Genomic DNA, 19,905 nt, shown 5'->3' with positions numbered 1-19,905 from the left:
AGGTGGGATGCATTGCAGGGCAGCAATCACAGATACCCTGCGTGCATAAGCAATAGCCAGAAGAAAAGGAACCTTCCAAGACAACAATGTCAACATCATGCATAGGCTCCAACGGAGCCTGTTGCAAAACTTTAAGAACAAGATTTAAACTCCAAAGAGGAGCCTTAGATCTAAACACAGGTCTGATGCCAGCAGAGCCTTAAGAAGTGGCTGCACATCTGGAAGCTCAGCAAACCTCTAATGCAACAACACAGGGCCGAAAACTGTCCCTACAGGGGACTTGCAGAAAAGCCCTTCTCCAGTTCATCCTGGAGAACGGAATAAGTAGGTCCTTCACACCTTATGATAGATGCAACGAGCAACCAGCTTACAAGCTTGAATGAGAGAAAAAATAACTCTCTCAGAAACCCCTCTCTTGGCTAGGACTAAGTATTCAATCTCCACGCAGTCAGCCTCAGAGAATCTAGACATTGATGACCAAAGAGACCTTGGTCAGCAGATCCCTGCGACAAGGTAGCTTCCACGGAGGAGATGACGACATCCCCACTAGATCCGTGAACCATATCCTTTGCGGCCAAGACGAAGCAATCAGTATCACTAACACCTGCTTGACTCGAGCCACTACACTAAGAAGTAGTGGTAACGACCGAGAAGGATAAATTAGATTAAACCTCCAAGACACTGCTAATGCATCTGTTAGCTCCACCTGAGGATCCCTGTACCTCGACCCATATCTGGGTAGTTTGTTATTGAGACGTCATTAGATCTTCCTCTTGCCAATCTCCGCAAACACTCGGGATGGAAAGACCATTCCCCCGGATGAAAGAATTCTGCTGTGGAAATCCGCTTTCCAGCTGTCCACACCTGGAATGTGGATCGCTGACCGCGAACAAATGTAGGTTTCCCGCACACCAGAATCCGAGATACTTCCCTCATAACTAGGGAGCTTCTCGTTCCCCCCTGATGGTTGATGTAAGCCACCGAGGATATATTCTCTGATTGGAATCTGATTGACTGGGACAAACCCAGCAGAGGCCAAGCCTTCAGAGCATTGTATATTGCCCGAAGATCCAAAATGAGATCAGGAGAGAGCTTTACCCCCTGAGATCATAGGCCTGTGCTTTCCTGGCACCCCAAACAGCTCCCCATCCTGACAGACTCGCAACCGCACTCACAATCACCAAGGATGGTCTTGAGACTGATGTCCACCACCAAAAGAGCGATTCTCTCGATCGGTTGTCCAGAGAAATCTGTTGAGACAGATCCGAATAATCATATCCATACACCGAGCCACAGATGGCTTTAAGGAGATCTGGAGGGCAAGACATGTTGAAGCTAGCTTGCAACGTCTCTGGTCTGTTAGAATATTCTCATGTCTATGGAGAATATTATAGTACCTGTGAATTCTACCCTGGTACTTGATACAAGAGAACTCTCTCTAGATTATCTTCCATCCATGGGATTGAAGAAGACAGAGGAGAGATTCCGAATGGTCCACTCTTCGAAACATTTTTTGGAGCCGTAGCTAGACCAAACGGAAGGCAATAAACTGGAAGTGCTGGTCCAGGAAGGCAAATCTTAGGAACTGGAAGAGGTTCTTTAGGATTGGTACGTGAAGGGAGCATCCATTAGATCTATCATGGTCATGAACTGCCCTTCTCTTACGAGGTGAAGAATGGACCTTATTGTCTCCATCTTGAACAAGGGGACATTTAAAAACTTGCTTAAGCACTATAGGTCCAGAATCGGACAGAAAGTTCCCTCCTTCTTAAAGACCACAAAAAGGTTTGAATAGTATCCCAAACCTCTCACTGCGATAGGCACCGGGACAATAACTCCTAAGAGGACAAATCCCGTACACACCCCAGAAAGGCTTCTCTCCTTTCTGGTCAGGAAGACAGGAGGAATCTGCCCTTGGGTGGCTGTTACTTAAAACCTATCTTGTAACCCTGAGCTATGACCTAGAGGACCCATGGATCCTGCACGTCACTGAACCAAGAGACTAAGAGCGACATACTGCCCCCTAAACGATCCAGAGGAGGACCGGGGACCGCCCGTTCATGCTGACTTATACTCGGTGGGCTTTATACTCTGCTTGGATTTATTCCAGGACTGAGCAGGCTTCCAAGAGCGTTTGGTTTGCTCGGGCTTAGCGGAGGACTGCTGACATGGGCTTTATCAGAACTAAAAGAACGAAAACCGTCCCTTTAGACTAGTTCATAAACTCTTACGGTAGGAGGGCACCCATGCCCCCTTTGACAGTGGAGATAATTGAGTCTAGGCCTGGACCAAACAAAATCATTCCCTTAAAGAGAAGGGAAGAAGTCTAGACTTAGAAGTCATATCCGCAGACCATGACTTCAGCCAGAGCCCGGCGGGGCCTAAACAGAAAAAGCTGAACCCATTCCATTCAAGCGAATAATATGTCACAGATAAAAGAAATAGCAACCTTCAAGGCCGTAAATCTTTCCTGAGTAACGTTGAGGGGACTCCACCCCGATCAAATCCTATAAGGAGTCACACCAGAAGGTAGTTTCTCCAGCAACCATGTCAACAGCCACCGCCGGTTGAAACAAATATCCCGTATGTTCAAACATCTTTCCTAACAGAGTTTCCATCCTCTATCCATGGGCTCTTCAAACGAAGAACCATCCTCAAGAGGGATAGTAGTACGTTTAGCAAGGGTGAAGATAACGCCATCCCATTTAGGGACGGAACATCACAACTCCATTGAGAGTCCAGGACCGGGAACAATTTGTTAAAGGAAGAATAGGGGAAAAAGGAATCCTAATTACTCTTTAGAAATAGAGGGAGAGCCCTCTAAGGTAGATACAAAGATTGAGGTGGTGCCCGACGGCAATCTGTCCTAGGCGGTGAAATGCCCTAATGTATACAATAATTATTGGGTGAAAAATAATCAAATATTATGTCTTAAAAGATGACGCTACAATTGATAATGGAAAAAAATGCAGATTTGCATATACATGCTCAAAATGAATATACACTATTAAAAAGAAATGGCGAATTTTATTTCTCACAATATTAATGTTAAAAACATTCTAAAACATATATGAGTGGAACACCGGTGTTCGAATGCAAAATAATACAATATAATAAAAAAAGGAACTATAAAAATAAAAATAGAACTTGACACAGTGTGGCTACTGGGAGAAAAAATGTCGACCAAAAAAAGGTTTGTAGCAGCTGCTTAATTAAAAATATATATATATATAAAGCTTGCAAACTGTTAGGCGATTCCAATATTTGCACCTTATTTCGGCAAATGTCTATCGACTGAGATCAGTTCTAATGTTCAATCTCTTGAGGCAATCCTTAAATTGTTACGGATATTACAGTTCATATGGTTAATGCAGTTGAACTACATGAGTAGTTGAGCTAAATAAGTTAGTGTGAAAAAATGTACCGATGGGTCTTGGAAATACCTCTGGGTTTCAAAGTACATCAAAGTGTGTTAGAAGGTCACTTACCCAGTGGGTCTTCTTAGGGTCTAAGGATTTCGCTTACCCTGTATGTCCGGGGTCACTGTGGTTGTATTACCGTCCTCTGAGCTAACCGGATCGTATGTGTCTTGCGGGAGCCAATCCCTGCAGCTCCTCCCTGGAGCACGCTGATTCAAAATTTGAAGTGAAAAAAGTCAGATGACTTGGATACTCCTACCGCTCACTCAGAATAGATTCACCTTTGTCTGCTCCTGCAGTTGTTTGGGCTTCCGACAATGTCGGTCCTGGGAGTCTTATTGTACACACTTTCTGGCCAGTAAGAACGTGGGGAATCTGTGTGTTGGAACTGGATCCCTCTAAGGTACCAGAATCCTCCATCGCTAGTGCAATAACCAGAGAACTATAAAAATAAAACATTTTATTTTATTAAAAAAAAACCTGCACCTTTATACCCCAATGGCTGGGGCACTCACCACCTCCTATGACCCAGACAGTACAAAGATTTATCCCGGTCAGGAAAGAAGGAATGAATCACATGGTGCACAATGCAGGACTGTCCCTGCTATGAGAAAAAGCTGTAAGCTGCATAGCTCTCAAAGTGAAAGTGAAACCTGTATATTCCATAACAGCCTATGAGCCCATAACATCTCACACATAAAAGCAGCATAAAATCAAGATTATCCCCCCTGTTCAATAATCCCCCTCAGGAGATATTAACCCTTAATTCTATACAGATAAAAGGAGTCGCACTGTGACCCTGTGTACTTGCGTTATCATACATGTATAAAATATGAAACAATCTTACCAGAATCTACGCTGTGGAACAGGAACACGGCCCTTCAAGTGTGACAGATAGTAGCATCGCTTTTGACATGGACTTGAGTGAAAAAAGCAGGCAGCGAAACTCGTCAACGTTGATAGCCTATGGAGCTGTTAATATGAGTCGGGATAGTTTCGCAGAAAGACTCTCCCTGCATCTCCGGACTCTAACTTTCATCCAAGCTCTCACTGAGAGGCTGACAGGACTACTTAAAACTCCAGTCCCATCTCAGAGAGTACTACCCTCCATAAGAGACTACTCCAAAATCTTCTAACACTTCTCTGCAAACCTCCTGTGACGAAATGCAAAGATTGACTGGGGGATAAGGAAGTGGGGGAGGTATTTAAGCCTTTGGCTGGGGTGTCTTTGCCTCCTCCTGGTGGCCAGGTTCAGTATTTCCCACAAGTAAGGAATGCAGCTGTGGACTCTTCCCATATTAAGATGGAAAGAGATTCAAACTTTGTTTCAGATTCTTGTAAAGTATTTCTAGTTTGGTTTACAAATTTGTTCTTCATTAATACCAAAAGCTACACAATGATTATGATCCAGAACCCCACTTAAAGGGATACTAAACCCAAATGTTTTCTTTCACAATTCAGATAGAACATGCAATTTTAAGCAACTTTTGAATTTACTCCTATTATAAAAGTCTTCATTCTTTTGATATCTTTATTTGAAAAACAAGAATGTAAACTTAGGAGCCGGACCATTTTTGGTTCAGCACCTGGGTTGGCGGTTGTGCTTGCTGATTGGTGGCTAAATGTACCCACTGATTGGCAAGCTCTATCCAGGGTGCTAAACCAAAAATGGGACGGCTCCTTGGCTTACATTCCTGCTTTTTCAAATAAAGATAGCAAGAGAACGAAGAAAAATTGATAATAGGAATAAATAAGAAAGTTGCTTAAAATAGCACGTTCTATCTGAATCATGAAAGAAAAACTCTCAAGCTAAAATTCTAAAATTCTTTGAGGAACCTCACACTACTGAAAAGATTTTTTGAATACAATTATTATTATTATTATTATTTGTAGAGCGCCAACAGATTCCGCAGCCCTAATTACCAGAATGAAGAACTTTAGATCATCAGGCCGGGATATAGAGATTTAAAAATATTTGTTTCTTTAAAGGAGCCTTACACTGCAGAGGAAGGACAAAAGTAAAAAGTGTACACACATTTAAAAAGTACAAGCTATGAAATTAAAAGGGAGGCAAACAAATGTATTCATTTCTTACCAGGTGGTTCTGTCAGAAACTCTCTCTGCATTAAGTGTCTAAATGTTTGTGTTTTCACAGGTACGTCGCAATATATCCTTACATCCCACGGAAAGAAGATGAGCTTGAGTTAAGGAAGGGTGAAATGTTTTTGGTTTTTGAACGTTGTCAGGATGGTTGGTTTAAAGGAACTTCCATGCATACCAGTAAGATTGGTGTCTTTCCTGGAAACTATGTTGCGGCAGTGACCAGGTGAGGTTTTAAAATGTTATTATACTAAAGAGACATGTATAAACCTTTAGCAAAAAACAAAGAACAGGAGTCCCGGATAAAAAAAAAAATCCAAAATGTATTATTATGATAAAACGAGGAAACGCACAAACAAGTATTGTCAACAGGGCATGGGTAGGCAGACAGGTCCTACACGTTTCGGCTATGAAGCTGTAATCATAGACACTAGTAGTCTGAGCAATCTCCACACTTTAAAACTTTTAAACTCACACCAACAGATGAGAAGACATGGTAGTTGTTAAAGAACCAATAAATCAAATGAGCAATTAAACATATATATACAGTATCTCACAAAAGTGGGTACACCCCTCACATTTTTGTAAATATTTTATTATATCTTTTCATGTGACAACACAAAAGAAATGACACTTTGCTACAATGTAAAGTAGTGAGTGTACAGCCTATATAACAGTGTAAATTTGCTGCCCCCTCAAAATAACTCAACACACAACCATTAATGTCTAAACCGTTGGCAACAAAAGTGAGTACACCCCTAATTGGAAATGTCCAAATTGGACCCAAAGTGTTAATATTTTGTGTGGCCACCATTATTTTCCAGCACTGCCTTAACCCTCTTTGGCATGGAGTTCACCAGAGCTCAACAGGTTGCCAATGGAGTTCACTTCCACTCCTCCTTGACAACATCAAGGAGCTGGGGTATGTTACAGACCTTGCGCTCCCCCACCTTCCATTTGAGGATGCCCCACAGATGCTCAATAGGGTTTAGTTCTAGAGACATGCTTGGCCAGTCCATCACCTTTACCCTCAGCTTCTTTAGCAAGGCAGTGGTCGTCTTGGAGTTGTGTTTGGGGTCGTTATCATGTTGGAATACTGCCCTGCGGCCCAGTCTCCGAAGGGAGGGGATCATGCTCTGCTTCAGTATGTCACAGTACATGTTGGCATTCATGGTTCCCTCAATGAACTGTAGCTCCCCAGTGCAGGAAGCACTCATGCAGGTCCAGACCATGACACTCCCACCACCATGCTTGACTGTAGGCAAGACACACTTGTCTTTGTACTCCTTACCTGGTTGCCGCCACACGCGCTTGACACCATCTGAACCAAATAAGTTTATCTTGGTCTCATCGGACCACAGGACATGGTTCCAGTAATCCATGTCCTTAGTCTGTTTGTCTTCAGCAAACTGTTTGCAGGCTTTTTTGTGCATCATCTTTAGAAGAGGCTTCCTTCTGGGACGACAGCCATGCAGACCAATTTGATGCAGTGTGCGTCGTATGGTCTGAGCACTGACAGGCTTACTCCCCACCCCTTCAACCTCTGCAGCAATGCTGGCAGGACTCATACCTCTATTTCCCAAAGACAACTTCTGGATATGATGCTGAGCACGTGCACTCAACTTCTTTGGTCGCCAATGGAGAGGCCTGTTCTGAGTGGAACCTGTCCTGTGAAACCGCTGTATGGTCTTGCCCACCGTGCTGCAGCTCAGTTTCAGGGTCTTGGCAATCTTCTTATAGCCTAGGCCATCTTTATGTAGAGGAGCAATTCTTTTTTTCAGGTCTTTGCCATGAGGTGACATGTTGAACTTCCAGTGACCAGTATGAGAGAGTGTGAAAGCGATAACACCAAATTTAACACACCTGCTTCCCATTCACACCTGAGACCTTGTAACACTAACGACTCACATGACAATGGGGAGGGAAAATGGCTAATTGGGCCCAGTTTGGTCATTTCCACTTAGGGGTGTACTCACTTTTGTTGCCAACAGTTTAGACATTAATGGCTGTGTGTTGAGTTATTTTGAGGGGACAGCAAATTTACACTGTTAAAAAAGGCGGTACACTCACTACTTTACATTGTAGCAAAGTGTTATTTCTTCAGTGTTGTCACATGAAAAGAAATAATAAAATATTTACAAAAATGTGAGGGTGTACTCACTTTTGTGAGATACTGTGTGTGTGTATGTATATGTATGTATGTATATATATATATATATATATATATATATATATATAAAAACACAGGAATGGACCGCATTCACAGACTGGACTGGGTACACATCCTAAGCCACTGTTAACTCCACAGCCCTAAACACTAACAGACAGCTGCACAGTTCCCAGCAACCCAGGCAGTTAACCCCTGCACAGCCTGGGTGACCGGCCCGCAGGGAAGCATTACAAACATTATAAACACAACACACAGAAAACTTGGCACTCACTAGCAGATACTCAGTAATGTTTAAAAGCAAAACTGGGGGAAGTCAGTTACATTTGGTGCCAAAGGATCAAGCCCAGGACCACGTCAAGGTCTCCCCCTTCCTGGGACCCTAATCTAGCACCCACAAAATGCATACTTTCAAACAAACCAACTGGGAACCTCTCGGGGTGACACAGGCTTTTATAATCTCCCCTATGTAAATACAAAAAACACAGGAATGGACCGCACTCACAGACTGGACTGGGTACACATCCTAAGCCACTGTTAACTCCACAGCCCTGAACACTGACAGGCAGCTGCACAGTTCCCAGCAACCCAGGCAGTTAACCCCTGCACAGCCTGGGTGACCGGCCCGCAGGGAAGCATTACAAACACAACACACAGAAAACCTGGCACTCGCCAGCCGATACTCCGTAATGGTTAAAAGCCAAACTGGGGGAAGTCACACAACACATAGAAAGTATAGCACACTTCTGCAAGCACTCAACTAGATTAAAAGCAAAATGGAAGAGTTATTTTCAGCATTTGGCCGAATAGTGATAGTCCAGGACCATATTGAAGTCTCTTCCTCCCTGGGTCCCTAACATACAGCCACACAATGCATTCCTTTAACCAAACAAACTAAGATACAAAAGGGTGACACAGGCCTTTTGTAATTTACCTAGACACATACAAAACATAGAAATGCATTTCACTCTCAAACCAGATTGGGTACACATCCCATGCCACTGCAAAACTCACCACACTGACAGACAGCTGCGAAGCTTTCAGTGACTCAGGGCAGTTTACTCCAGTCAAGCATTTTTACCTAGAGCAAAATTCTAGTGGGGGGGGGTAAGCACCCCCTTGCCCCCCTCCCTGGACACCCATGCCCACGGTTTCCGACATTCAGGTAATTACAACACCAGATCTATTAAAGCAGATCTACAAAGAGAAGCGATAAACCAGGAACGAACAACAGCTCAGTAAAACACAAGCGGAACTTAAAATATATGTGAAAATATTAATATTTGAGTCTAATGTAGTATATCTCTGTGTTGGAGTTACCCAAATGCAGAAAACCACAGGTTAATTGATTATTTGTTTGCAAAATGAATAATGAAAGACGAAGGTTTGCACATGTCTAATACTTACTTAAAGGGACACAAAATCCACATTCTTTCTTATGATTCAGATAGAACATGCAATTTTAGGCAACTTTTTAATTTACTCCTATTATAATTTTTTCTTTGTTCTCTTGTTATCTTTATTTGAAAAAGCAGGAATATAAGCAAAGGAGCTGGCCCATTTTTAATTCAGCACCTGGGTAGCGCCTGCTGATTGGTTGGCTAAATGTAGCCACCAATCAGTGAGCGCTACACAGGTGCTGAACCAAAAATGGTCTGGCTCCTATGCTTACATTCTTGCTTTTTCAAATAAAGAGTAAATTAGAAAGTTGCTTAAAATTGCATGCTGAAAAAATCCTGAAAAAAAAAAAGGATTTTGTGTCCCTTTTAATTACATGATACATTTTATAACAAAAATAACTTATTAATATATTTTTTTAATATTATTTATTTATATATTAAACATTTGCGTGCGGTGGTATTACTGAGTGGAGCGCATATATTGCACTCACGTAAGCGATATTTTGTGCTCCACTCGTAATCTGGCCCTAGATTGATATAAACTTTATGTATAGCTTATCTAATAGCACAGTTAATAAAATGTTTTTTACCGTAATGGGCCTAAGAACCAAATATTTTTATAATTATCTTGCATGTATTGCTTTCCCTTTCATTAATTATTTATACATTTATTTATGTAATTAAGGTCGTTAACAACCTCCACCCAAGCAAAAGTTGCCGTGTCAACTGCTGGAGCAAGCGGACAGTTAATGAGTATGGTAGCACCATCTCCTGCAGGGGTCTCGTGCCAAAAAATTCAAGGGAACGGAGTGGATTACAACAAGTCTAATGGGGTTCCCCCAGCCATTATATCAGGATCTCATGTCCAAACGAGTCCACAGACAAAAGTTCTGATGCACATGAGTGGCCAAATGACAGTTAACCAAGCCCGTAATGCCGTACGAACAGGTGAGTGGACTACATGTCTACCAACATTTTGTGACACTGCTTGAAAAATATATACGGTATGCTGTAAAACGTGTCTGTATGTGTATTAGTAGAATCTTTTAAATAGCTGCTGAACACCTATTTTTCATATTTTGTACGCAAGATGGGGATTAGAATGGCTTTTTACAAATTTTAGATCAACATACAGTATACAGAGGTGGAAAAAGTAATATTTTAAACTTGTTTGCTAGAATTTCTAACTCATCTGGGTCTAGTAGACTAAATAAATCTATATATACACACACACACACTTTTTTTGGTTTGCAGCTTCCTTAATGTATTCCTTAATTTTGTGTATATGCTTTTATGGATAAATACAGATGTGAATGACTTGATTTTCGATCTTAGCTTGGGGCAATCTGTACTCCTGTGTGGCCTTGACTGGCTCATTGCCAGGGAAGAGGGTGTATCACTAAGAGCAACTTTTAATCCCACGTGGGGCCTTATGATTTTATACATACGGAAAACCCATGTGCATTGTAGATTATTAGAAAACCTACCAGATCCACACAACTTGGACTACATTTTATTACAGGCTTCTCTGGTACTAAATGGGTTATTGAGAGTAACTTCAAAGGCTACTCACTATGGTGAAAGCTCCAAAATAAAAGATTGGATGGAGTTCTGTATAACCTTTCCATTCCTTGGCACCTCTTGTGTTTTTCCTCTACAGAAAGTAAGAGGTCCCTTTATAGTCGTTGATAGAAACTTCAGACAAATATAGAAAATGCATTACCCAAAGTGAAATTGTCAAATCTTTTTTTATAACTCGGAAGGGAGCTTTAAGTAAGAGAATTTCATTTACAGCTACAAACTGTACATCTGTTCCCATTCGTTTCATTTACAGAGTGCTTTATTAAACTCAAAACTACAAATTGATGAAATACAAATATATTTTTAGCTCTTTTAAATTCATTGTGAGTTCAGTTAAAGGGTGTAGTAAATATCCGATTTTACAATTCCACTGAATACTGAATATTTGAATGGTTATGCAACTAGAGGTGAAAATACAGCCGGCAACCAGGGGCAATAAAACTGGCTAAGAAAACGCACGTTTTACTCATTTGGTCATTTCATTTTATTGGGCTCAATAGTTCCACTCGGATCTGACTAAAACATAGGCCCTAATCATAAAAAGAAACACAAACACTAAGATTTCTGGAGCTGGTCTGTAAAAACAAATTCAATTAGATTAGGCAGCTGCTGAATACCCTGCTCAGTTTTATTCACATGTATTATACATAGTTAGATGAAATATTACATTCCCCATTTAATGGCAGTATAATGTCATTTATATCTCTTCATTTGGGGCAGCTAACATTTAGGATTTGAATACAAACAATATTCATGTATTTTAATATTATTTGAGTTTCCACAAGTGCTGTGACATGCTGTGTCCTGTATTTATTTTGTGTAATGATCCTAAACAATATTGCTACCATAGACTAGTAGAAATCATATTTTCAGGATGATGATTTGTCATAAGTGATAATTGCAGGTTATAATTTTATAGGGATATGAAAGTAATGCTTCAACTGAAATGCAATGCCACCAGTTCATCATGAACCGTTTGAATATTACTTTATAGAAAATGTGCCTCTTTTTTTTTTTTTTTTATATTTATATATTAAAGAATCTGCAATTTAATAGCAAGTGTAGCTCCCTAGTTTATGTGTTTCTTTCATGTAATTAGCAAGAGTCCATGAGCTAGTGACGTATGGGATATACATTCCTACCAGGAGGGGCAAAGTTTCCCAAACCTCAAAATGCCTATAAATACACCCCTCACCACACCCACAAATCAGTTTTACAAACTTTGCCTCCTATGGAGGTGGTGAAGTAAGTTTGTGCTAGATTCTACGTTGATATGCGCTCCGCAGCAGGTTGGAGCCCGGTTTTCCTCTCAGCGTGCAGTGAATGTCAGAGGGATGTGAGGAGAGTATTGCCTATTTGAATTCAATGATCTCCTTCTACGGGGTCTATTTCATAGGTTCTCTGTTATCGGTCGTAGAGATTCATCTCTTACCTCCCTTTTCAGATCGACGATATACTCTTATTTATTTACCATTACCTCTGCTGATTTTCGTTTCAGTACTGGTTTGGCTTTCTACAACATGTAGATGAGTGTCCTGGGGTAAGTAAGTCTTATTTTCTGTGACACTCTAAGCTATGGTTGGGCACTTTTTTTATAAAGTTCTAAATATATGTATTCAAACATTTATTTGCCTTGACTCAGGATGTTCAACATTCCTTATTTCAGACAGTCAGTTTCATATTTGGGATAATGCATATGAATAAATCAATTTTTTTCTTACCTTAAAATTTTACTTTTTCCCTGTGGGCTGTTAGGCTCGCGGGGGCTAAAAATGCTTCATTTTATTGCGTCATTCTTGGCGCAGACTTTTTTGCCGCAAATTTTTTTTTCTGTTTCCGGCGTCATACGTTTACGTCATACGTATTTTTTACGTTCTTTTGCGCCGAAAGTGTCGGCGTTCCGGATGTGGCGTCATTTTTGGCGCCAAAAGCATTTAGGCGCCAAATAATGTGGGCGTCTTTTTTGGCGCTAAAAAAATATGGGCGTCACTATTGTCTCCACATTATTTAAGTCTCATTATTTATTGCTTCTGGTTGCTAGAAGCTTGTTCACTGGCATTTTTTCCCATTCCTGAAACTGTCATTTAAGGAATTTGATCAATTTTGCTTTATATGTTGTTTTTTCTATTACATATTGCAAGATGTCCCACGTTGAAACTGAGTCAGAAGATACTTCTGGAAAATCGCTGCCTGGTGCTGGAGCTACCAAAGCTAAGTGTATCTGCTGTAAACTTATGGTATCTGTTCCTCCAGCTGTTGTTTGTCATGACAAACTTGTTAATGCAGATAATATTTCCTTTAGTACTGTTACATTACCTGTTGCTGTTCCGTCAACATCTAATACTCAGAGTGTTCCTGATAACATAAGAGATTTTGTTTCTAAATCCATTAAGAAGGCTATGTCTGTTATTCCTCCTTCTAGTAAACGTAAAAAGTCTTTTAAAACTTCTCATTTTTCAGATGAATTTTTAAATGAACATCATCATTCTGATTCTGATAATGGTTCTTCTGGTTCAGAGGATTCTGTCTCAGAGGTTGATGCTGATAAATCTTCATATTTATTTAAAATGGAATTTATTCGTTCTTTACTTAAAGAAGTCCTAATTGCATTAGAAATTGAGGATTCTGGTCCTCTTGATACTAAATCTAAACGTTTAGATAAGGTTTTTAAATCTCCTGTGGTTATTCCAGAAGTTTTTCCTGTCCCTAGTGCTATTTCTGAAGTAATTTCCAGGGAATGGAATAATTTGGGTAATTCATTTACTCCTTCTAAACGTTTTAAGCAATTATATCCTGTGCCATCTGACAGATTAGAGTTTTGGGACAAAATCCCTAAGGTTGATGGGGCTGTCTCTACTCTTGCTAAGCGTACTACTATTCCTACGGCAGATGGTACTTCCTTTAAGGATCCTTTAGATAGGAAAATTGAATCCTTTCTAAGAAAAGCTTACTTGTGTTCAGGTAATCTTCTTAGACCTGCTATATCTTTAGCGGATGTTGCTGCAGCTTCAACTTTTTGGTTAGAAGCTTTAGCGCAACAAGTAACAGATCATAATTCTCATAGCATTATTATTCTTCTTCAACATGCTAATAATTTTATTTGTGATGCCATCTTTGATATCATTAGAGTTGATGTCAGGTATATGTCTCTAGCTATTTTAGCTAGAAGAGCTTTATGGCTTAAAACTTGGAATGCTGATATGTCTTCTAAGTCTACTCTGCTTTCCCTTTCTTTCCAGGGTAATAAATTGTTTGGTTCTCAGTTGGATTCTATTATCTCAACTGTTACTGGAGGGAAAGGAACTTTTTTACCAAAGGATAAAAAATCTAAAGGTAAATTTAGGTCTAATAATCGTTTTCGTTCCTTTCGTCACAATAAGGAACAAAAGCCTGATCCTTCACCCACAGGAGCGGTATCAGTTTGGAAACCATCTCCAGTCTGGAATAAATCCAAGCCTTTTAGAAAATCAAAGCCAGCTCCTAAGTCCACATGAAGGTGCGGCCCTCATTCCAGCTCAGCTGGTAGGGGGCAGATTACGTTTTTTCAAAGAAATTTGGATCAATTCCGTTCACAATCTTTGGATTCAGAACATTGTTTCAGTAGGGTACAGAATTGGCTTCAAGATAAGGCCTCCTGCAAAGAGATTTTTTCTTTCCCGTGTCCCAGTAAACCCAGCGAAGGCTCAAGCATTTCTGAAATGTGTTTCAGATCTAGAGTTGGCTGGAGTAATTGTGCCAGTTCCAGTTCTGGAACAGGGACTGGGGTTTTATTCAAATCTCTTCATTGTACCAAAGAAGGAGAATTCCTTCAGACCAGTTCTGGATCTAAAAATATTGAATCGTTATGTAAGGATACCAACATTCAAAATGGTAACTGTAAGGACTATCCTGCCTTTTGTTCAGCAAGGGCATTATATGTCTACAATAGATTTACAGGATGCATATTTGCATATTCCGATTCATCCAGATCACTATCAGTTTCTGAGATTCTCTTTCCTGGACAAGCATTACCAATTTGTGGCTCTGCCGTTTGGCCTAGCTACAGCTCCAAGAATTTTTACGAAGGTTCTCGGTGCCCTTCTGTCTGTAATCAGAGAACAGGGTATTGTGGTATTTCCTTATTTGGACGATATCTTGGTACTTGCTCAGTCTTCACATTTAGCAGAATCTCATACGAATCGATTTGTGTTGTTTCTTCAACATCATGGTTGGAGGATCAATTTACCAAAAAGTTCATTGATTCCTCAGACACAGGTAACCTTTTTAGGTTTCCAGATAGATTCAATGTCCATGACTCTATCTTTGACAGACAAGAGACGTCTAAAATTGATATCAGCTTGTCGAAACCTTCAGTCACAATCATTCCCTTCGGTAGCCTTATGCATGGAAATTCTAGGTCTTATGACTGCTGCATCGGACGCGGTCCCCTTTGCTCGTTTTCACATGCGGCCTCTTCAGCTCTGTATGCTGAACCAGTGGTGTAGGGATTAAACAAAGATATCTCAATTAATATCTTTAAAACCGATTGTACGACACTCTCTGACATGGTGGACAGATCACCATCGTTTAGTTCAGGGGGCTTCTTTTGTTCTTCCGACCTGGACTGTAATTTCAACAGATGCAAGTCTTACAGGTTGGGGAGCTGTGTGGGGGTCTCTGACAGCACAAGGGGTTTGGGAATCTCAGGAGGTGAGATTACCGATCAATATTTTGGAACTCCGTGCAATTTTCAGAGCTCTTCAGTCTTGGCCTCTTCTAAAGAGAGAATCGTTCATTTGTTTTCAGACAGACAATGTCACAACTGTGGCATACATCAATCATCAAGGAGGGACTCACAGTCCTCTGGCTATGAAAGAAGTATCTCGAATTCTGGTATGGGCGGAATCCAGCTCCTGTCTAGTTTCTGCGGTTCATATCCCAGGTATAGACAATTGGGAAGCGGATTATCTCAGTCGCCAAACGTTACATCCGGGCGAATGGTCTCTTCACCCAGAGGTATTTCTTCAGATTGTTCAAATGTGGGGACTTCCAGAAATAGATTTGATGGCCTCTCATCTAAACAAGAAACTTCCCAGGTATCTGTCCAGATCCAGGGATCCTCAAGCGGTAGCAGTGGATGCATTGTCACTTCCTTGGAAGTATCATCCTGCCTATATCTTTCCGCCTCTTGTTCTTTTTCCAAGAGTAATCTCCAAGATTCTGAAGGAATGCTCGTTTGTTCTGCTGGTAGCTCCAGCATGGCCTCACAGGTTTTGGTATGCGGATCTTGTCCGGATGGCCTCTTGCCAACCGTGGACTCTTCCGTTAAGGCCAGACCTTCTGTCGCAAGGTCCTTTTTTCCATCAGGATCTCAAATCCTTAAATTTAAAGGTATGGAGATTGAACGCTTGATTCTTAGTCAAAGAGGTTTCTCTGACTCTGTGATTAATACTATGTTACAGGCTCGTAAATCTGTATCTAGGGAGATATATTATAGAGTCTGGAAGACTTATATTTCTTGGTGTCTTTCTCATAATTTTTCCTGGCATTCTTTTAGAATTCCGAGAATTTTACAGTTTCTTCAGGATGGTTTGGATAAAGGTTTGTATTGCAAGTTCCTTGAAAGGACAAATCTCTGCTCTTTCTGTTCTTTTTCACAGAAAGATTGCTAATCTTCCTGATATTCATTGTTTTGTACAAGTTTTGGTTCGTATAAAACCTGTCATTAAGTCAATTTCTCCTCCTTGGAGTTTGAATTTGGTTCTGAGGGCTCTTCAAACTCCTCCGTTTGAACCTATGCATTCATTGGACATTAAATTACTTTCTTGGAAAGTTTTGTTCCTTTTGGCCATCTCTTCTGCCAGAAGAGTTTCTGAATTATCTGCTCTTTCTTGTGAGTCTCCTTTTCTGATTTTTCACCAGGATAAGGCGGTGTTGCAAACTTCTTTTAAATTTTTACCTAAGGTTGTGAATTCCAACAACATTAGTAGAGAAATTGTGGTTCCTTCATTATGTCCTAATCCTAAGAATTCTAAGGAGAAATCATTGCATTCTTTGGATGTAGTTAGAGCTTTGAAATATTATGTTGAAGCTACTAAGAATTTCCGAAAGACTTCTAGTCTATTTGTTATCTTTTCCGGTTTTAGGAAAGGTCAGAAGGCCTCTGCCATTTCTTTGGCATCTTGGTTGAAATCTTTAATTCATCATGCTTATGTCGAGTCGGGTAAAACTCTGCCTCAAAGGATTACAGCTCATTCTACTAGGTCAGTTTCTACTTCCTGGGCGTTTAGGAATGAAGCTTCGGTTGATCAGATTTGCAAAGCAGCAACTTGGTCTTCTTTGCATACTTTTACTAAATTCTACCATTTTGATGTGTTTTCTTCTTCTGAAGCTGTCTTTGGTAGAAAAGTTATTCAAGCAGCTGTTTCAGTTTGAATCTTCTGCTTATATTTTCAGTTTTTTTCTTTATAAGATTTAAACTTTATTTTTGGGTGTGGATTTTTTTCAGCAGAATTGGCTGTCTTTATTTTATCCCTCCCTCTCTAGTGACTCTTGCGTGGAAGATCCACATCTTGGGTAGTCATTATCCCATACGTCACTAGCTCATGGACTCTTGCTAATTACATGAAAGAAAACATAATTTATGTAAGAACTTACCTGATAAATTCATTTCTTTCATATTAGCAAGAGTCCATGAGGCCCACCCTTTTTTTGTGGTGGTTATGATTTTTTTGTATAAAGCATAATTATTCCAATTCCTTATATTTATGCTTCACACTTTTTTCTTATCACCCCACTTCTTGGCTATTCGTTAAACTGATTTGTGGGTGTGGTGAGGGGTGTATTTATAGGCATTTTGAGGTTTGGGAAACTTTGCCCCTCCTGGTAGGAATGTATATCCCATACGTCACTAGCTCATGGACTCTTGCTAATATGAAAGAAATGAATTTATCAGGTAAGTTCTTACATAAATTATGTTTTTATTAAAGGGACATGAAACCCAAAATGTTTCTTTCATGATTCAGATAGAGCATACAATTTTAAAAATCTTTCCAATTTACTTCTATTACCTAATTTGCTTAGTTCTCTTGGTAAACTTTGTTGAAAAGCATACCTAGGTAGGCTTGAGAGCAGGGTGCTGATTGGTGGCTCATATATGCCACATTTCAATGGCTTACCAATGTGTTCAGCTTAATCCTAGTAGTGCATTGCTCTGTTTTCAATAAAATATATTAAGAAAATGAAGCAAATTTGATAACAGAAGTAAATTGGAAAATTTCTTAAATTTTTTTTATTTGAATCGTAAAATAAAAATTTTGGGTTTAGTGTCCCTTTTAACTATTTATTTTTTTATGTATGTTTTTTAATTTATTTAACTTGTAGGCTCAGATATAGCCAGTAATGTCAGTTTATTAAGTATTAGCACACTACCACTGCTTGTTCATTGCCTAGGGACAGAGACTGTAGTACCACTGGGTATGCACACAACACTTCAGACATAGGGCCAGATTAGAAGTGGCATGATAAATCATTTTCCCGCTCACACGCAAACGCCGCTAAAAGTAAACTTTTGACGTGGACCAGTTAGCGCGTGTATTACAAGTTGAAAGTAAATTGTTTGCAAGCGAAACCCATGGCACACTAACTTCAGGACTTCAAATATCATGATCACTTTAACTTCTCCCCATTAACTTCAATAGAGTGGGCTTTAAAATCACGATCGATTGCGTGGCTGCGCGCTAACCCAACACCCCGTTAGACCTACAGCACTAAACCCAAAGGTAGTTATAAATATTTTACATTCCAATGTTCTTCACATAGAATTTATTTTTAAATATATATTTCTTTATAAATATTTTTTTTGTTAAGTATATATCTATACCTATATAGCTATAAGAAAAAAAAATAATAAAAACAAATATATATATATATATATATATATACACAGATATATAAATATATACAGTATATATATTTTAAAATACAAAGCCAAGACAGAAGGTTCGATCTGCTGCTGTATTAACACCACGTTTAAAAAGTACATGATGGATTGGAAATTATACATTAAATGTTGAGCATCGCATATATGTTTTGCATTAACCCCTTAAGGACCAAGGGCGTACAGGGTACGTCCTACAAAAAATGTCACTTAAAGGGACAGTCAACACCAGAATTGTTGTTGTTTTAAAATATAGATAATCCCTTAATTACCAAATCCCCAGTTTTGCATAACCAACACAGTTATAATTATACACGTTTTACCTTTGTAATTACCTTGTATCTAAGCCTCAGAAGACTGCCCCCTTATTTCAGTTCTTTTGAGAGACTTGCAGTTTAGCCAATCAGAGCTGTCTCCATGGTAAATTCATGTGCATGAGCTCAATGTTATCTATATGAAACACGTGAACTAATGCCCTCTAGTGGTGAAAAAAATGCATTTAGATTAGAGGCAGCCTTCAAGGTCTAAGAAATTAGCATATGAACCTCCTAGGTTTAGCTTTTAACGAAGAATACAAAGAAAACAAAGCAAAATTGGTGATAAAAGTAAATTGGAAAGTTGTTTAAAATTACATGCCCTATTTGAAACATGAAAGTTTTTTTGGGACTTGACTGTCCCTTTAAGGACCAAGGACTTTGTACGTCCTCAGGGTTTTCAAGCACTGGAAGCAATTGTGATCGCTTCCAGCTGTTTTCATGTTATTGCAGTGATTCCTCGATATTGAGGCATCCTGCAATAAAACATAATTTATGCTTACCTGATAAATTTATTTCTCTTGTAGTGTATCCAGTCCACGGATCATCCATTACTTGTGGGATATTCTCCTTCCCAACAGGAAGTTGCAAGAGGATCACCCACAGCAGAGCTGCTATATAGCTCCTCCCCTAACTGCCATATCCAGTCATTCGACCGAAACAAGCCGAAAAAGGAGAAACCATAGGGTGCAGTGGTGACTGAAGTTTAATTAAAATTTAGACCTGCCTTAAAAGGACAGGGCGGGCCATGGACTGGATACACTACAAGAGAAATAAATTTATCAGGTAAGCATAAATTATGTTTTCTCTTGTTAAGTGTATCCAGTCCACGGATCATCCATTACTTGTGGGATACCAATACCAAAGCTAAAGTACACGGATGATGGGAGGGACAAGGCAGGAACTTAAACGGAAGGAACCACTGCCTGAAGAACCTTTCTCCCAAAAACAGCCTCCGAAGAAGCAAAAGTATCAAATTTGTAAAATTTTGAAAAGGTATGAAGCG

General features: G+C 39.8%; 1 protein-coding gene across 3 annotated transcripts in view; it reads left to right on the top strand.

Annotated features, from left to right (window-relative positions):
• Positions 1 to 19,905, top strand: part of SH3RF1 (SH3 domain containing ring finger 1) — a 379,385-nt gene that overhangs the window by 314,510 nt on the left and 44,970 nt on the right. For all 3 annotated transcript variants that reach the window (XM_053703817.1, XM_053703816.1, XM_053703815.1), the window contains 2 exons: positions 5,575 to 5,745; positions 9,772 to 10,034. In XM_053703817.1, coding sequence (XP_053559792.1) covers positions 5,575 to 5,745; positions 9,772 to 10,034 — 434 coding nt within the window. The remainder of the gene's footprint in view (positions 1 to 5,574; positions 5,746 to 9,771; positions 10,035 to 19,905) is intronic.

The sequence above is a fragment of the Bombina bombina genome, chromosome 2 (assembly GCF_027579735.1).
Source record: "Bombina bombina isolate aBomBom1 chromosome 2, aBomBom1.pri, whole genome shotgun sequence".
NCBI classification, from domain to species: domain Eukaryota; kingdom Metazoa; phylum Chordata; class Amphibia; order Anura; family Bombinatoridae; genus Bombina; species Bombina bombina.
This window is presented reverse-complemented; position numbering and strand designations above follow the sequence as displayed.